The sequence below is a fragment of the Brassica napus genome, chromosome C5, assembly GCF_020379485.1.
Source record: "Brassica napus cultivar Da-Ae chromosome C5, Da-Ae, whole genome shotgun sequence".
NCBI lineage: Eukaryota > Viridiplantae > Streptophyta > Magnoliopsida > Brassicales > Brassicaceae > Brassica > Brassica napus.
Window position 1 is genome coordinate 20,755,055 of NC_063448.1, and position 12,792 is coordinate 20,767,846.

At 34.5% G+C, this 12,792-nt stretch overlaps 4 protein-coding genes across 4 annotated transcripts; 3 read left to right on the forward strand and 1 right to left on the reverse strand.

The window, feature by feature from the left end:
* Window positions 1-1,138: 1,138 nt before the first annotated feature.
* LOC106399365 (eukaryotic translation initiation factor 4E-2) lies at window positions 1,139-2,747 on the forward strand. The gene is made up of 5 exons (XM_013839848.2): window positions 1,139-1,519; window positions 1,740-1,905; window positions 2,011-2,136; window positions 2,322-2,387; window positions 2,475-2,747. Exons 1-5 carry the CDS (start codon window positions 1,182-1,184, stop codon window positions 2,523-2,525), a joined length of 747 nt encoding a protein of 248 aa, XP_013695302.1. The 5' UTR covers window positions 1,139-1,181; the 3' UTR covers window positions 2,526-2,747.
* Window positions 2,748-3,770: 1,023 nt separating this feature from the next.
* On the reverse strand, window positions 3,771-4,568 carry LOC125587145. The gene has a single exon (XM_048757310.1). It carries the CDS (start codon window positions 4,566-4,568, stop codon window positions 3,771-3,773), a length of 798 nt encoding a protein of 265 aa, XP_048613267.1.
* On the forward strand, window positions 4,200-7,200 carry LOC111210883. The gene is made up of 5 exons (XM_048758922.1): window positions 4,200-5,756; window positions 5,925-6,074; window positions 6,184-6,267; window positions 6,536-6,677; window positions 6,780-7,200. The coding sequence occupies exons 1-5, from the start codon at window positions 5,754-5,756 to the stop codon at window positions 6,794-6,796; spliced, it is 396 nt and encodes a 131-aa protein (XP_048614879.1). The 5' UTR covers window positions 4,200-5,753; the 3' UTR covers window positions 6,797-7,200.
* Window positions 7,201-7,327: 127 nt separating this feature from the next.
* Window positions 7,328-9,532, forward strand: LOC106398077 (putative zinc finger CCCH domain-containing protein 9). The gene is made up of 8 exons (XM_022700510.2): window positions 7,328-7,538; window positions 7,665-7,754; window positions 7,847-7,966; window positions 8,068-8,232; window positions 8,320-8,496; window positions 8,571-8,684; window positions 8,767-9,105; window positions 9,312-9,532. The coding sequence occupies exons 1-8, from the start codon at window positions 7,524-7,526 to the stop codon at window positions 9,426-9,428; spliced, it is 1,137 nt and encodes a 378-aa protein (XP_022556231.1). The 5' UTR covers window positions 7,328-7,523; the 3' UTR covers window positions 9,429-9,532.
* The last annotated feature ends 3,260 nt before the right edge of the window (window positions 9,533-12,792 follow it).

Sequence of the window (12,792 nt, forward strand, 5' to 3'; positions counted from 1 at the left end):
AATAATAAATCATCGAAAGTTAAAAATGCATGTTGATTGATTTTAACGTTAAAACAAAGTTTGAACTATACATTAATTAACCATATTTTCATATAAAAATAAAGTAAAAGAGAAAAGAATAACAGAACTTTAAATAAGAATTAATTTACTTTTTTTATAAACTTGCTTACCAGTTTATATGTCTTTTTTATTTTGAAAAGAAAAACTGTGAATTTTAATAATTTCTAATTTGTAGTCACCAAAACCAACACAGAAGTACAATAATATCTAATAATTTATATAGCATTATCAGTCTAAGTATAAAATATAAACTCAAATATAAATTCTAAACTAACCTAAATTTAATTAAAATATATAGGGAAAAATCCGGGCTACGCCCGGGAAAATCTCTAGTATATATAAAAAGAAGCTATAAGTAGATTAGAAGAGAAAAATGTTTATGAACAATAAATTCAACATGCAGCAATTATGATTTGAGCAAGAAGAGTTTGGGCATTTCTAGAGTCACTAACCTAAATTCTAATGTTCTTATGCTCATTTTCAGTACGATCCGCTTAGCCATCCATAACAGAATTGTGTTTTTTTTTTCAAGTTTCTAAAATGATTTGTTTGAAGACTATTGTTATTCCACCGTTTAGCAAGAAATTATGTCGATGTAGATCCATTATTGTAGACTTAGCATTGTGGATACGATCGTTCGACATATCTAGTAAGAAATCAAAATTTTATCATGCTTTGGAGAGAGTTATGAGCAGTTGCAAACAAAGAATTACGAAATTTACAATTTCTAAAATAAAAATAGAGATGAATTTAAGCTAATGGTATCGACAATTAAAATCTTATCTAGAGAAAAGATCAACTGCTCCAACAATCGTGAGATCATGGGTGTTGTGGAATTGCAATTTGAGATTTTTCTTTTCTTTTCTATATAGAAAAATAATAATTAGGTAAGAGATACAAAACTGTTTTTCACCTTTAATTTCTTGTATTTAATTTTTTTTTTACATTGTTAAATATATATCATATGTCAAAGCTTCATTGGTTATGCCAAGGGATTTCAATTCACTATGGGCCTTTAATGGGCTAATACTGGGCTTTATGTTACGGACAAACCGTCTATAACAAAAGACGGAACCGACGGAAAAGTAAGTGATCCAAGAGTCGAGCGAGCGAGAGAGAAAATGGCGGTTGAGGGTTCTTCGGTATCAGCGATTATGGCGGAAGAGGAGAATCTCGATCCTAACACCGCGAACCATTGCCCTATCCAGAAGCATTTGCCGGCGATTAAGGCTATCGGCGGCGGCGAAGAAGGTCCGTCGAAGGAGCAAAAGATCACATGCGGCGGAAACGGCTATGTGTGGAAGAAATCGAAATCAACCACCGTAATCGAACATTCGCACGCCTTGCAGAGTTCTTGGACCTTCTGGTTCGATAATCCTTCCTCGAAATCGAATCAAGCCGCATGGGGAAGCTCTTTGAGAACCTTGTACACATTCGCTACCATCGAGGAGTTCTGGAGGTGAGATTTACGTTGAATCCATCTCGTAGGGCAGAATCAAGTAATACAAGAATAGTTATAGTAGTCTTTACTTAGGAGTAAACGTCAGAGATATTGAATCAGCTTCTAGGTTTTGTGTGTATTCCTTTTGTCTGCGTTTTAGGTTTCTTGAATCTTAAGGTATCTTGTTATTCTGCCATGGATGAGTTCAAAGCATTGTTTGTTTAACTACTTGATGCAGTCTTTACAATAACATCCATCCTCCAACCAAGTGGGTTCACGGGTCGGATCTCTACTGCTTCAAACATGAAATCGAACCCAAGTGGGAAGATCCTGTATGTGCTAATGGAGGAAAGTGGACTATGATGCTCCCTAAGGCTACACTGGAATCCAATTGGCTTAACACGGTATTGTCACTTTTCAGGAGTTCGTTATAGTTTTACTGAGGCAATAATGTTGCTTGTTGGATGCATTTTGTGATTGATGTTTTTGATCTCTGCTACTTGTTTTAGTTACTTTCGTTAGTTGGTGAGCAATTTGAGCATGGAGATGAGATTTGCGGGGCAGTTTTGAATTTCAGAACGAGAGGGGATAAGATCTCGCTATGGACCAAGAACGCTGCTAATGAGGAAGCTCAGGTAGACCATTGATGTTTTCCCTAAGGCTATATTTACGCTTGTTTTTGAGGTCCCTAAGTGCTTAAGCATACACTAAGAGGGAGAGACTAGACAATTAAGAGAATCTTATCCTGGTTTGCTTCGTAGGAAACACATACATTGGCTTAACTTTGGGGAAATCTTGTTATTGTTGTTTTTACATGCAGATAAGCATTGGGAAACAGTGGAAGGAACGTCTTGGTTGCAATGAGACAATCGGATTCATCTTTCATGTAATTACTTCTTCAGCATCTTTGTAATGTTATTTTGGAACTACATTGCTTTGTGCTATTGTGACTTGTCCAATGTTTCTTTTTCAGGAGGATGCAAAGACTCTTGATCGTAATGCTAAACCTCGCTATACCGTATGAGATTCAGGGGTTTACTTGTCAGCTTCCCAGTAAAGAAAAAGAAGACTCAAAAGGGAAGTCTTATGAGAGAACATATGACCTTTTAAGTTGCTTCTGTTCTCAATCTTTCACTGTAACAAGATGCACAGTTTGTGTTTGAGGTGATTAGCGTTCCCACTTGCAAACTTGGAATGGGTTTTAATCAAAATGTACATATGATATTAGTAATTTTCAGTTTTTTCATAGTGATATAAAGCAATTCATTAAAAAAATAAAAAAAAAGAATTTCTTACGCTACTACTTTTCACCGTTATATATTTATTTTTCTTTTGTTAAGTAATAAATAAACTGTTGACCAATTAAAAAAAAAAGTAAATAAATAAGTTAACCTGAAAACATTTCCCCGCCAAAACACAAACATTTGATTTGTTATAATAACCGAATGTACGGAAACAATCGTTTCAAACATCAAAGTTTAGAGTTTTGGATATTTTAGAAAAGAAACCATTCTTGGATTTTGATTTGAAGCGAACAAAGAAGGAAGAGAGAGAGAGAGAATAAAAAGGAATAAAAGAGAGAAGATAGTTGGCGCTGAAACAAGAAGTCGAAGGAACTTGATAGGAGAACATACTAAATGGGAGACGACGCTGGGAGAAGAGAGTCGAGATCCATGGAAGAAACCAAGGTACATAAAAATAAGCTGATCGACAAACGATGTTCCTACTGTGATTACTCATTAGATTGGTCCTCCTTAGTCCTTACAAGTGAAGTTAGCATCTAGAGAAAATATTTGATGAGAGAAGTCAAAGACGCCTTGGGTGATGTTATGATTTAAGCGTTTTGATTGTCAGGATTTGAGGCCGAGAAGATCTGATGTTAGAACTGAGCGGAGACACGATCACAAAGAGTCGTACACAGACATTAAGAGACGGACAAGTCATGAAACAGAGTCGAAATCCTTGCTACTGAAGAAGAAGAAGAAGAAGAAGAAGAAGAAGAAGAAGAAGAAGAAGAAGATGGTAAAAGAAACTAACTTCTTGTGTGTGTTTTTGGTTTGATTCAACGTTTCTATTTTGAATCTTGGTTATCAGGCTACAAATTTTTTTTTTTTTGTAAACGGTTTTCATATTAAAATGCATAAGTAATACAAGTATGAGTTTTCACTCATAAGTCTGATAAAGTTTGCAACAAGAAAAGAGTTAAAGCAAAACCCGAGAGGAGGATCCACTAATGAATCCTAATAGGAAAGAAAAAGAAAGACAAGAACTAGTGGAAATGGTTCCCTCGGCCGCGTCGACCTTTTTTACTTCTTCCACTAACATTTGTCCATTCCATATCTTGAAATTTTTGAGTTGGTTTTATTGGTCTTCCTCCTCTAGTTAGGTTATAACTAGAAGTTTCTCCAACCACATCTACACCAGTCTCTTTCCCATAAGCGAGAGGACTCTCCGGCTCCATGTGGAAATGATGATGGTTTTGAGTGATTGGCGAGTGACGACCAATGGGTTGCTCATTTTCAGAAGCGTGAGAGACTTCCAAAATGTTAACTTGTGATGAAATTTCTTCCATAATTTGTGACTGAAGGGGCGCAACGGTTGTGGCTGCTAACATAGGCAAAGTAGTACCCAACTTTGAGCAAGAGGTGGAGTGTACCTCATGCGAATGTGTGATCGGATCAGAAGTTGCATCCTCGGGATGAGCAGTAACAGAAGAGTTTTTTGGAGTCTCATGTACTCTATGGGCTGAAGGTGATTGTGAGTTTGGCTCCAAGTGGTTGACATGTGTACTAGGGGTGTTTTGCAATAACAGAACTATATCCACCGTTGGGATCTCTTCATTGGTATCATGATTTTCTTTTATAACAGCAGCAGATCCAAGTGGCTTAGGAGGAAGTAAACACCTCTTCTCTTTATGGCCAAGTGCTCCGCATCTTTCACAAGCGCTAGGAATCCAAGAATACTCCACATCTAACAAGTAGATATTGCCTTGTTTGTCATCAAGCGCAATTAGCTTCGGGAACGGTTTATCTAATTCAACCTCAACTAAAAGTTTAGCTTCCCCCATATTTGTTGGATCTAGACGAGGCTTATGCGTAAGCATTGGCTCTCCCAAACCTGATGCTATGTGGCTGATACCTAATCTAGAGAAACATGAATCCGGAATATTCTTAAGGGTTACCCACACCGGTAATGTAGAAATCTCAGGGGTTTTAAAAGAGTTTACAGGACTCCAAGGGGCCACAAATAGGAGACAATCATCCACATGCCACACGCCACGTTGAATAACCCATTTGCGAGTATTTTCATGAGGAATATGGAACAAAAACGACGACTCTCCTAATTTCCGGCAAGATATCTTACATTCCCGTCCCGATAATCTATTTAAGACAGCATGAATAAGGCTACAAATCTTGATCGGGAAAGGAGTGAACCCAAAACGACATCTGATGAGAGAATCCCAAGTGACTATCCAGTTCGTCCAGGTCAAAGTAGTTGTAGGAGTTATCTACACAGTGGTCTCTGTGTCCGTGGAAGCAATTGCCTTTTCAATCATCCTCGTTGTAAGGTACACATTCGACTTAAGCTTATGGATCCTTGTAGCAAAAGTAACACAATCTTCATTTGAGTCTTTACTTGCAGTTCTTTCTGAGAGGATTTTGTAAGGACGGCTCAGCTTGTAAATTTCTTCACTCAAAGGACAACGAAGCTCCTATGCGTCAAATGTGAAAAACTTTCACCCAAAGGACAGGGATGGTGAAGAACCTATGCGTCAGGTAATTTCATCATCGCCTGGTTACTATTCCTTTTCATCCAAAAGTGAAAAATACATAAAGTGACTACGGGCAAGAGGAGAAGGAAACTAAAGATTGGGTGTTCAATATAGAGAAGAAGTATAACCTAAGCCTAAGTCAAATATGTGATGGTATAGTGGCTGGTTACAAGCGAGCTAAAATGGTAAAGAGATTTGATTAAAGACTTTGACCTTTTGTTCTCATTTTGCTTTACCTCTCCTTTCACTTAGCTCGTTACTTTTTATTCAAACACTGAGGGGAAGAGGAGAGGGTCTCAAGAGAATGTGAAGGAGCACAGACAGAGAGAGAACACTGGGTGGCAGAGATATTTTGAGAAGAAAAGGAGAGAGGCTCAAGAGCATGTGCGGGAACATAGACAGAAAGAGACCAATGGGCGGCAGAGAGATTCTGAGAAAGAAAAGAGTGAGGCTCAAGGGAATGCGCAGGAACAAAGACTGATGGTAAACTAAACTAAAAAACAAGATCTGTTACTGTATTTTACTAATGGATGATAATGATGAAACAGAGTAAACATGCGAGGAGAAAAAGAGAAGATAACTTACTCTTGTTATCATTTGATTTAATGTTTCGGGTTTTAATTTTTTTTTTTTTTTGTTTGTTTTCTCAAGGGGATAGCAGAGAATCACAAAGTAGATGCACATCGTCAAGACAATCTGCAAGTAGAAAGACAGAGAAAGAGCATTGAGTGGCAGACAAGACAAGCTCAAGAGACGGAAAGGAGAAAGTCTATAGCGTTTTTGGAGGAACAAAGAGTAAAGGTAAAAGAAACTGAAAGAATATCCGATCTCTTCTTTTACTGTCACTGCAGACAACGGTACCTTTCTTTGTTATACACTGTGGATTTTCATTTGATACACTTATTGTCAGGACAAGGTTGACAAAAAGAGACAGAGAGATGTGGAGAAGATGGAGATGGAGGCTGAAGAGAGTTCTGAGGAACAAAGATTGAAGGTAGAAAAAAAAAACGGAAACAAGATCCTAATCTCTTCTTTACTGCGAGTGCAAGGAGAAAAGAGAACAGTTAGTATGTTCTCATTCTCAGGAGAAGGCTATTTTGGATTCAAAAGTGAAGGAAAGATTTGAAGAAAATTAGAAGTCAAATGATAGATGAAACACTGGATGGATTAAAGCGAGCAAAGATCCGTGACCTTGTCTTAAGCTCGTTTGCTGTTTATATCTTTTAAGTTGCTTATATTATTGATAATATGTTCATTCTCAGGAAAAAGCTATTCAGGATTTCCAAGGGCTTGAAAGATTCAAGGATATAAGCCAAATACATGATGAAATCGTGGCCGGATACATACGAGCGAGGAAGATGGTAAAGACATTTGAGGAGAGCGGGGAGGAACAAAGATTGAAAGGTAATGGATGATGGCGATAAAATTATAACAGACTCACTCGATAAAAGATTTCAATAGGGAGAAAAGTGAACTTTACATTGGTTATATTTACTTATTCACCAGGAGAAGCATGCTCATGATCAGGCAAATAAGGAGGGAGGCTAGTTTGAGACTTGATCAGTGTGTATGAATTCGATTCATCAAAACATTTTCACTCAATTGGTTTTTGAAATCTGACAAGAAAAATTGTATATGACCTTATTGTCCATTTGATTTTGAAGAATGGTTCCTATATTATATCAGTCATACGACTCATATTGTAAAGAGGCAAGCCTGCTTTATATCATTGTTTTACTTTTACTACATTAAAAGTTTGGAAACAAAAATAACTAATTCATGGTTTTGGAAGATGAATATTACCATTTGTTATAACTAATTCAAAAATAACTATTTGAATCATGATGGGAAGAAAGTGGAATTCAAAAACTAAATACCATACGTTACAATTTGGTCACAAATTTACATTTATTTGGAGCTATTAATATATTTTTTTCCCCTTATTACCGTAACCAGAATAGCTGTTCAAGAAACAAAATCCGTTTTTTTTTTTGTTTTACAGAAACGAGAAACATTTTCCCTCTTAAGGAAGTCAAGTGGTACGTACTATAAAAAAACACAGTTATGGAAACAATCTTGCCAAGCAAGAAACATGAGCGTTTTGCATTTAAAAGAATCAAACTTTAGAGTTTTCCAAAGAGAAGAGGGCGCTGAGTAAAGATAAACCCCGAAACGGAGTAAACAACAGTAAGAACTCAGAGAAGAGAAGACGATACGAGAACTTACACTGCAGGATCAGAGTCGATATCCATGGAAGAAACCAAGGTCAAACTCAACGACAATTTACTCTGTTTTTTTTTTTTTTTTTTTTTTAATCGCGCTATGGAAACAGAGTCGAACTATGTTCTTGTGAAGAAGGGTGATGTTTTGATTTTCGTTTTGGATTCTCAGGAACGAGATCTGGATTCGAGGTCGAGAAAATCTGATGTTACAACTGGTCGGAGACACAAAAGGGATCCAGGAACCTGGGCAGAGAAGAGGGTAAAGAAACAAAGAACACGATCTTTTACTCTGCTATGTTCTTTAGTACTGTAGATTAGTAGTATGATGAATCAAGAACACGAATTTCTCAGGAGCCAGATCTGATTACCGATCACAAAGAGTCGTACGTAGTAGACACACTGAAACAACAGAGACTGGGAGATGTTGAGATGCAACAGCAGAGAAGCCATGAAACAGAGTCGAAGAATTGGGTAAATAAACTATTAACTCTCTCTTTTTTTCTTTTTTTTGCTTAACAACAGTAGTTTTGTTTGATTCAACGTTTTCCTTTTTCTATAATTTTGATTCTCAGGCTACAAATCTTGGCTGGGAAAGGAGTGAACCCAAAACTATATCTGATGAAAGAATCCAAAATGGTTATCAAGTTCGTCCAGGTGAAAGAATTTGTCGTAGTTATCTACAGACAGGTCTCTGTGACCATGGAAGCAATTGCCTTTTCAATCATCCTACTTGTAAGGTACACACTTCGTTTGATTAATCTCAAATCTCACTATCTTCCTTGTAGCAAAAGTAACACAAACTTCATTTGAGGCTTTCCTTGCAGTTCTTCAGGAGAGGATTTTGTACGGACGGCTCAGCCTGTAAATTTATCCACGCAAAGAACAATGAAGCTCCTCGTTTACCTAATAATACTATGCGTCAACCACTTCCTTCAGATGTGAAGATCTTACCTGAGTTTTCTCACCCAAAGGACAGGGATGGTGCAGAAACTATGCGTCAGGTAATTTCATCATCGCCTGGTTACTATTCCTTTTCATCCAATTCTGAAAATGCTTAACTGTGTCTATTCTCTAGGGTTCGGGGAGGCACGAAACAGAGTCAGCCTACAGGCCAGACGAGAAGAAGTGTAACAGCAGCCTAAGTCAAATAAGTGTTGTTGGTATGGTGGCTGGATCCTCCTCATACAAGGTAAAGAGATTGATTCAAGAATTGACTTTTTGTTCTTGTTTTGCTTTTCCTTTCCTTGATGTAGCACGTTTCTTTTTCCTAGGAAAAGGAACAAAGACAAGCTCATGACGATCCGCTGGAACTGAGAGATAACACTGAGTGGCAGAGGGGACAGGCTCAAGAGAATGTTCATGAACATAGACCGAGAGACATCACTGATTGTCAGAGATATTATGAGATGGGACGGAGAGACGCTCAAGAGATTGTGCAGCAACATAGACAGAGAGACATCACTGAGTTTCTGAGATATTTTGAGATGGGAAGGAGAGACGCACAAGTGATTGTGCAGCAACATAGACAGAGAGAGGCCAGTGGGCGGCAGAGATACCTTGAGGAGGAAAAGAGTGAGGCGCAGGCGAATGATCAGGAACAAAGATTGATGGTAAACTAAACTGAAACAAGATCTGTTTTGTTAGTCTTATTTAAGAGGTGACAAGAATCCACAATAGATTCATGTTGTCTGTTGTTTTTCTCCAGGTTACATGTGTTGTTTACTATAATATTATTCTTATCACACAAAATGTGAAACACTTAAATTGAGTTTCTTCTCCATGTCATTGGCATTGTCTTTTACATTTTGATACTCAGGTTACAACTTTGGATGGGAGATTTGATGAGAGAAGACATGAAACAGAGTCAAGCTCTATGGCAGAGAAGAGGGTAACTTTGACTAAATATCAGCTCTTTATATCTTTACTGTTTTAAGTTAGTCATATGAGATATGTTAATGAGAAAATAACTAGGATAACAATAAAAAAGTTTTTGTTACAAATATAACCTCTAAAAATAAAAATGACCAAAATAGCATTTAATGTTTTATCAAAAGAGATAAATATACACTTATACTCCAATGGTAAATTAATTTAGACATTAGGGTTTAGAGTTAAGGGGTGGGGTTTAGGATTTAGGGTTTAGGATTTAGGGTTTAAGGTTTAGGGTTTAGAATTTAGAGTTTAGGCTTTAGGGTTTAGAGTTGGGGAGTGGAGTTTTGGGATAAGATTTCAAATTTTGAAAAATAAAAAAAAAAATTAAATTTTTCAAAAGATAAAATGCTATTTTGGTCATTTTAGTTTTTGAGGACTATTTTTGTAACATAAACTTAGAAATGTGCTATTTTGGAGATTTAGCCTATGTTAATTCTCGGGAAGAACTATTCACGAGTCTCCAGAGTCGGTTCAAAGATGTAATTGATGATATAGCGGCGGGATACGAGCGAGTGGGGACTGAACATGGAGAGGGAAATGTTGGGAGGCAGAGGGTAGAAGCTGAAGAGATTGTCCAGGAACAGAGTAATAGAGATGGCGATGTGCTTTAAGAGGAAACAGAGTTACGAGACACACCAAAGAGAACTATCAGATTGTTTGGGATGCAAGAAACCGATACATGTTGGGAAGATTTAAGTCAAACTTTTCGTAGTTTCAATCTTGTGATTTATTATCCATTGTTTTTTTCTTAGGTCGGTTGATCACTCACTTCTTACGTTTGCAAAAAATACTAAATACAGTTCCGAAAAGTAGTGTAGTCAATCGCGTTAGTATGAAAGTAGAAATAGATTCTGATCATATCTGAAATTTAGACGCCAATATTCTTGTATTTTTTTACCAAGAGAAAGAATCATATACGTATTAGTAAAGTTATTTGATATGCTGAAAATGATCTATTGAAATGCAATTTAAGATGTTGAATTGGTTTAACTAAATGTTTCATTAATGTTTCTATACCATGAAGTATGAGTTTTAAGTTCTAGGGAAAGAGAACTATATATGAATATAAATGTTACAAGAGATCTTCAAAGAGTACTTCTATTACAAACTATAAAAACTAGAGATTATCACCGCGCTAGCGCTACGTGAGGTTTACATATTTTAATTTTTTTAATTTTTAATTTTTAATTAGTAATAAAGTGGTTTGGTTTTGATTTTTATTTAGTTGTATTTTATATTTTTAAAAGTTTTAATTTTCTCCAGTTTTATTCCAATATTTCAATTCTTTTCTACGTTTTCTTTTCTCAAATATATTACTTTCCAATTTTTAGATCAAGATAGCAAAAAGTTTATGTTATTTAAAAATAGTGTTACACAAACCTGAAATAAGTTAGATCAAGAATATATTAGTTTCTACGTCTTCTAACTTATTCAGCTAAAGAAGATGGAAATAAGTTAGAATAGGTTTTCTTCTTTTTGTCGTTGAGCACCATTTAAATCTTATTTCGAATGATGTCATATTTTTTCTTAATCATAATTTAGAAAATGTGTTTTGTATTTTAATCTGTCTTTGTATGTAAGTATACATAGAATTTATATATATACTAGGTGTCTTCCTGCACCATGTGCAGTAAAAAAAATTAAAATATTTTTTAACAGATAAATATAAATTATATTTTAAAATAAAATTTTATTCATATTGTAAATTTTCTTTTTCGTATCGATATTTTAATATTAATTTGATTTAATTAAACATAAAAATTATATTTAAGAATATGCATGTATATATTTGAAATTATAATTTTAGATAGATTTTTCTATCTATTTATTTTAATTAAATATATTAAATAAATTTGTAAAAATTGCATAATTACCAAAAATTAAAATTAAACAATATTTATAAAATTTGTAGATATATAAGAAAATAATGATTTTACGATTAAATTTTCATAATTTTCTAAAAAAACTGTATACATTTTTGAAAATTTTAGTAGTAAAATTTTATAATTTAAAAATATATAATTAAATTATATTTCGAAATTTATAATGTCATATTTGAATATATTTATTTTAATGATGATTTATGAGTTATTCTCATATTCTAAAAAAATTTCCAAAAATATAAATTGACATTAAATGTAATATATGAGTTATTATCATATTTTAAAAAGTTTATAAAAAATATAAATTAACATTAAATGCAATTTTCCATGTCATATTAAGCTATAAGACATATCATCAATTTCAGTATACATATCATATTTGTTTTGTGAAATTGATCGTAGAAAGGACATGTGGCAAAATCACTTCGCAAATATAGTATAGGGGATATATATATGTGTTATATGTCGTAAAAATTAAATGATTAATCCAAAATATTGGGAAGTAAATTTTGATTTCCTTAAAAATTATATAATTAATATTTTCATTTTAAATATTGAATTTTCCAAGTTGTGATATTTTCTGGTAGAGAAAATAATTTACATAACTTGTAACTATACCATTAGAAACTTTGTTTTATATTAGTAGTCCATAGATAAGCATTATAAAATGATTGTGGGAGCTGCTTGTTTTTTAACTATTTTTAAATTAACAGTATACACATTTCTAAAGTAAAATTGATGATTTAATTGATGTTTAGTTTATTAAGTTTCTCAAGTAAATAATTGATTTTTATATATATCAGTTGTTTTTTTGCATCAAAAACATATTATATTGCTCAACCTAGAGGTGATCTGAGTATCTAGACCAAAATAAAACAACCAAAAAATACTAAACTTTTGTATCAGTATGTTATATTTGATATGTATATATATAATGCATATATTATTCCTGTGAAATCACAATATAAATTATTATTTTGTTGCCTTCTTTAATCTCCAAATATTTATAACTTTAATTCTCATAGATTTTCTTACGATTTGAAGTTTTTATTTTCATGACCGCATACATGTGCCTTAAAGAGACTTTTGTTTTTCCAAAGAGTAGGTCACATATATATTCAAAGTTCTCTTACTACATGGTTCATTGACGATGGAATAGCTACAAAAACTTTTGGCTTTAAAGAAAATACATCTGTGTTTGATTATCATTATTTACTCTACATACGCCTCAAAAAGCTTTGCTACTTATTGGGGTGTGGGCAAAAGCAAAACTGTGTGTTTGGTACATGCTTTGAAGAATTTTCTATTTGGCTAAAGGCCCATGCTCATCTCGGCTACGGCAGTGGCAACAATAGAGCAGGGCTGGATACAACCACAGGTAAAACTATCGTGCTTATACACCATTACAAAGGACAATATGATGAGGCCTGCTGGGACCGGTTTTCGGGAAGACGCCAAGTTGAAGAAAGACATTTGAACATA

Excerpts from the sequence above, each read along its gene's own strand:
- LOC111210883 (XM_048758922.1), top strand. Across the intron at positions 6,075-6,183 it reads TGGAGGAACAAAGAGTAAAG|GACAAGGTTGACAAAAAGAG; the intron begins GTAAAAGAAACT and ends ACTTATTGTCAG. Across the intron at positions 6,268-6,535 it reads CTGAGGAACAAAGATTGAAG|GAAAAAGCTATTCAGGATTT; the intron begins GTAGAAAAAAAA and ends GTTCATTCTCAG.
- LOC106399365 (XM_013839848.2), top strand. The coding sequence starts at position 1,182 with ATGGCGGTTGAGGGTTCTTCGGTATCAGCGATTATGGCGGAAGAGGAG. Across the intron at positions 2,137-2,321 it reads CTGCTAATGAGGAAGCTCAG|ATAAGCATTGGGAAACAGTG; the intron begins GTAGACCATTGA and ends TTTTACATGCAG. Across the intron at positions 2,388-2,474 it reads CAATCGGATTCATCTTTCAT|GAGGATGCAAAGACTCTTGA; the intron begins GTAATTACTTCT and ends TTTCTTTTTCAG.
- LOC106398077 (XM_022700510.2), top strand. Across the intron at positions 7,967-8,067 it reads AAACAGAGTCGAAGAATTGG|GCTACAAATCTTGGCTGGGA; the intron begins GTAAATAAACTA and ends TTTGATTCTCAG. Across the intron at positions 8,497-8,570 it reads GTGCAGAAACTATGCGTCAG|GGTTCGGGGAGGCACGAAAC; the intron begins GTAATTTCATCA and ends TCTATTCTCTAG.
- LOC125587145 (XM_048757310.1), bottom strand. The coding sequence starts at position 4,568 with ATGGGGGAAGCTAAACTTTTAGTTGAGGTTGAATTAGATAAACCGTTC.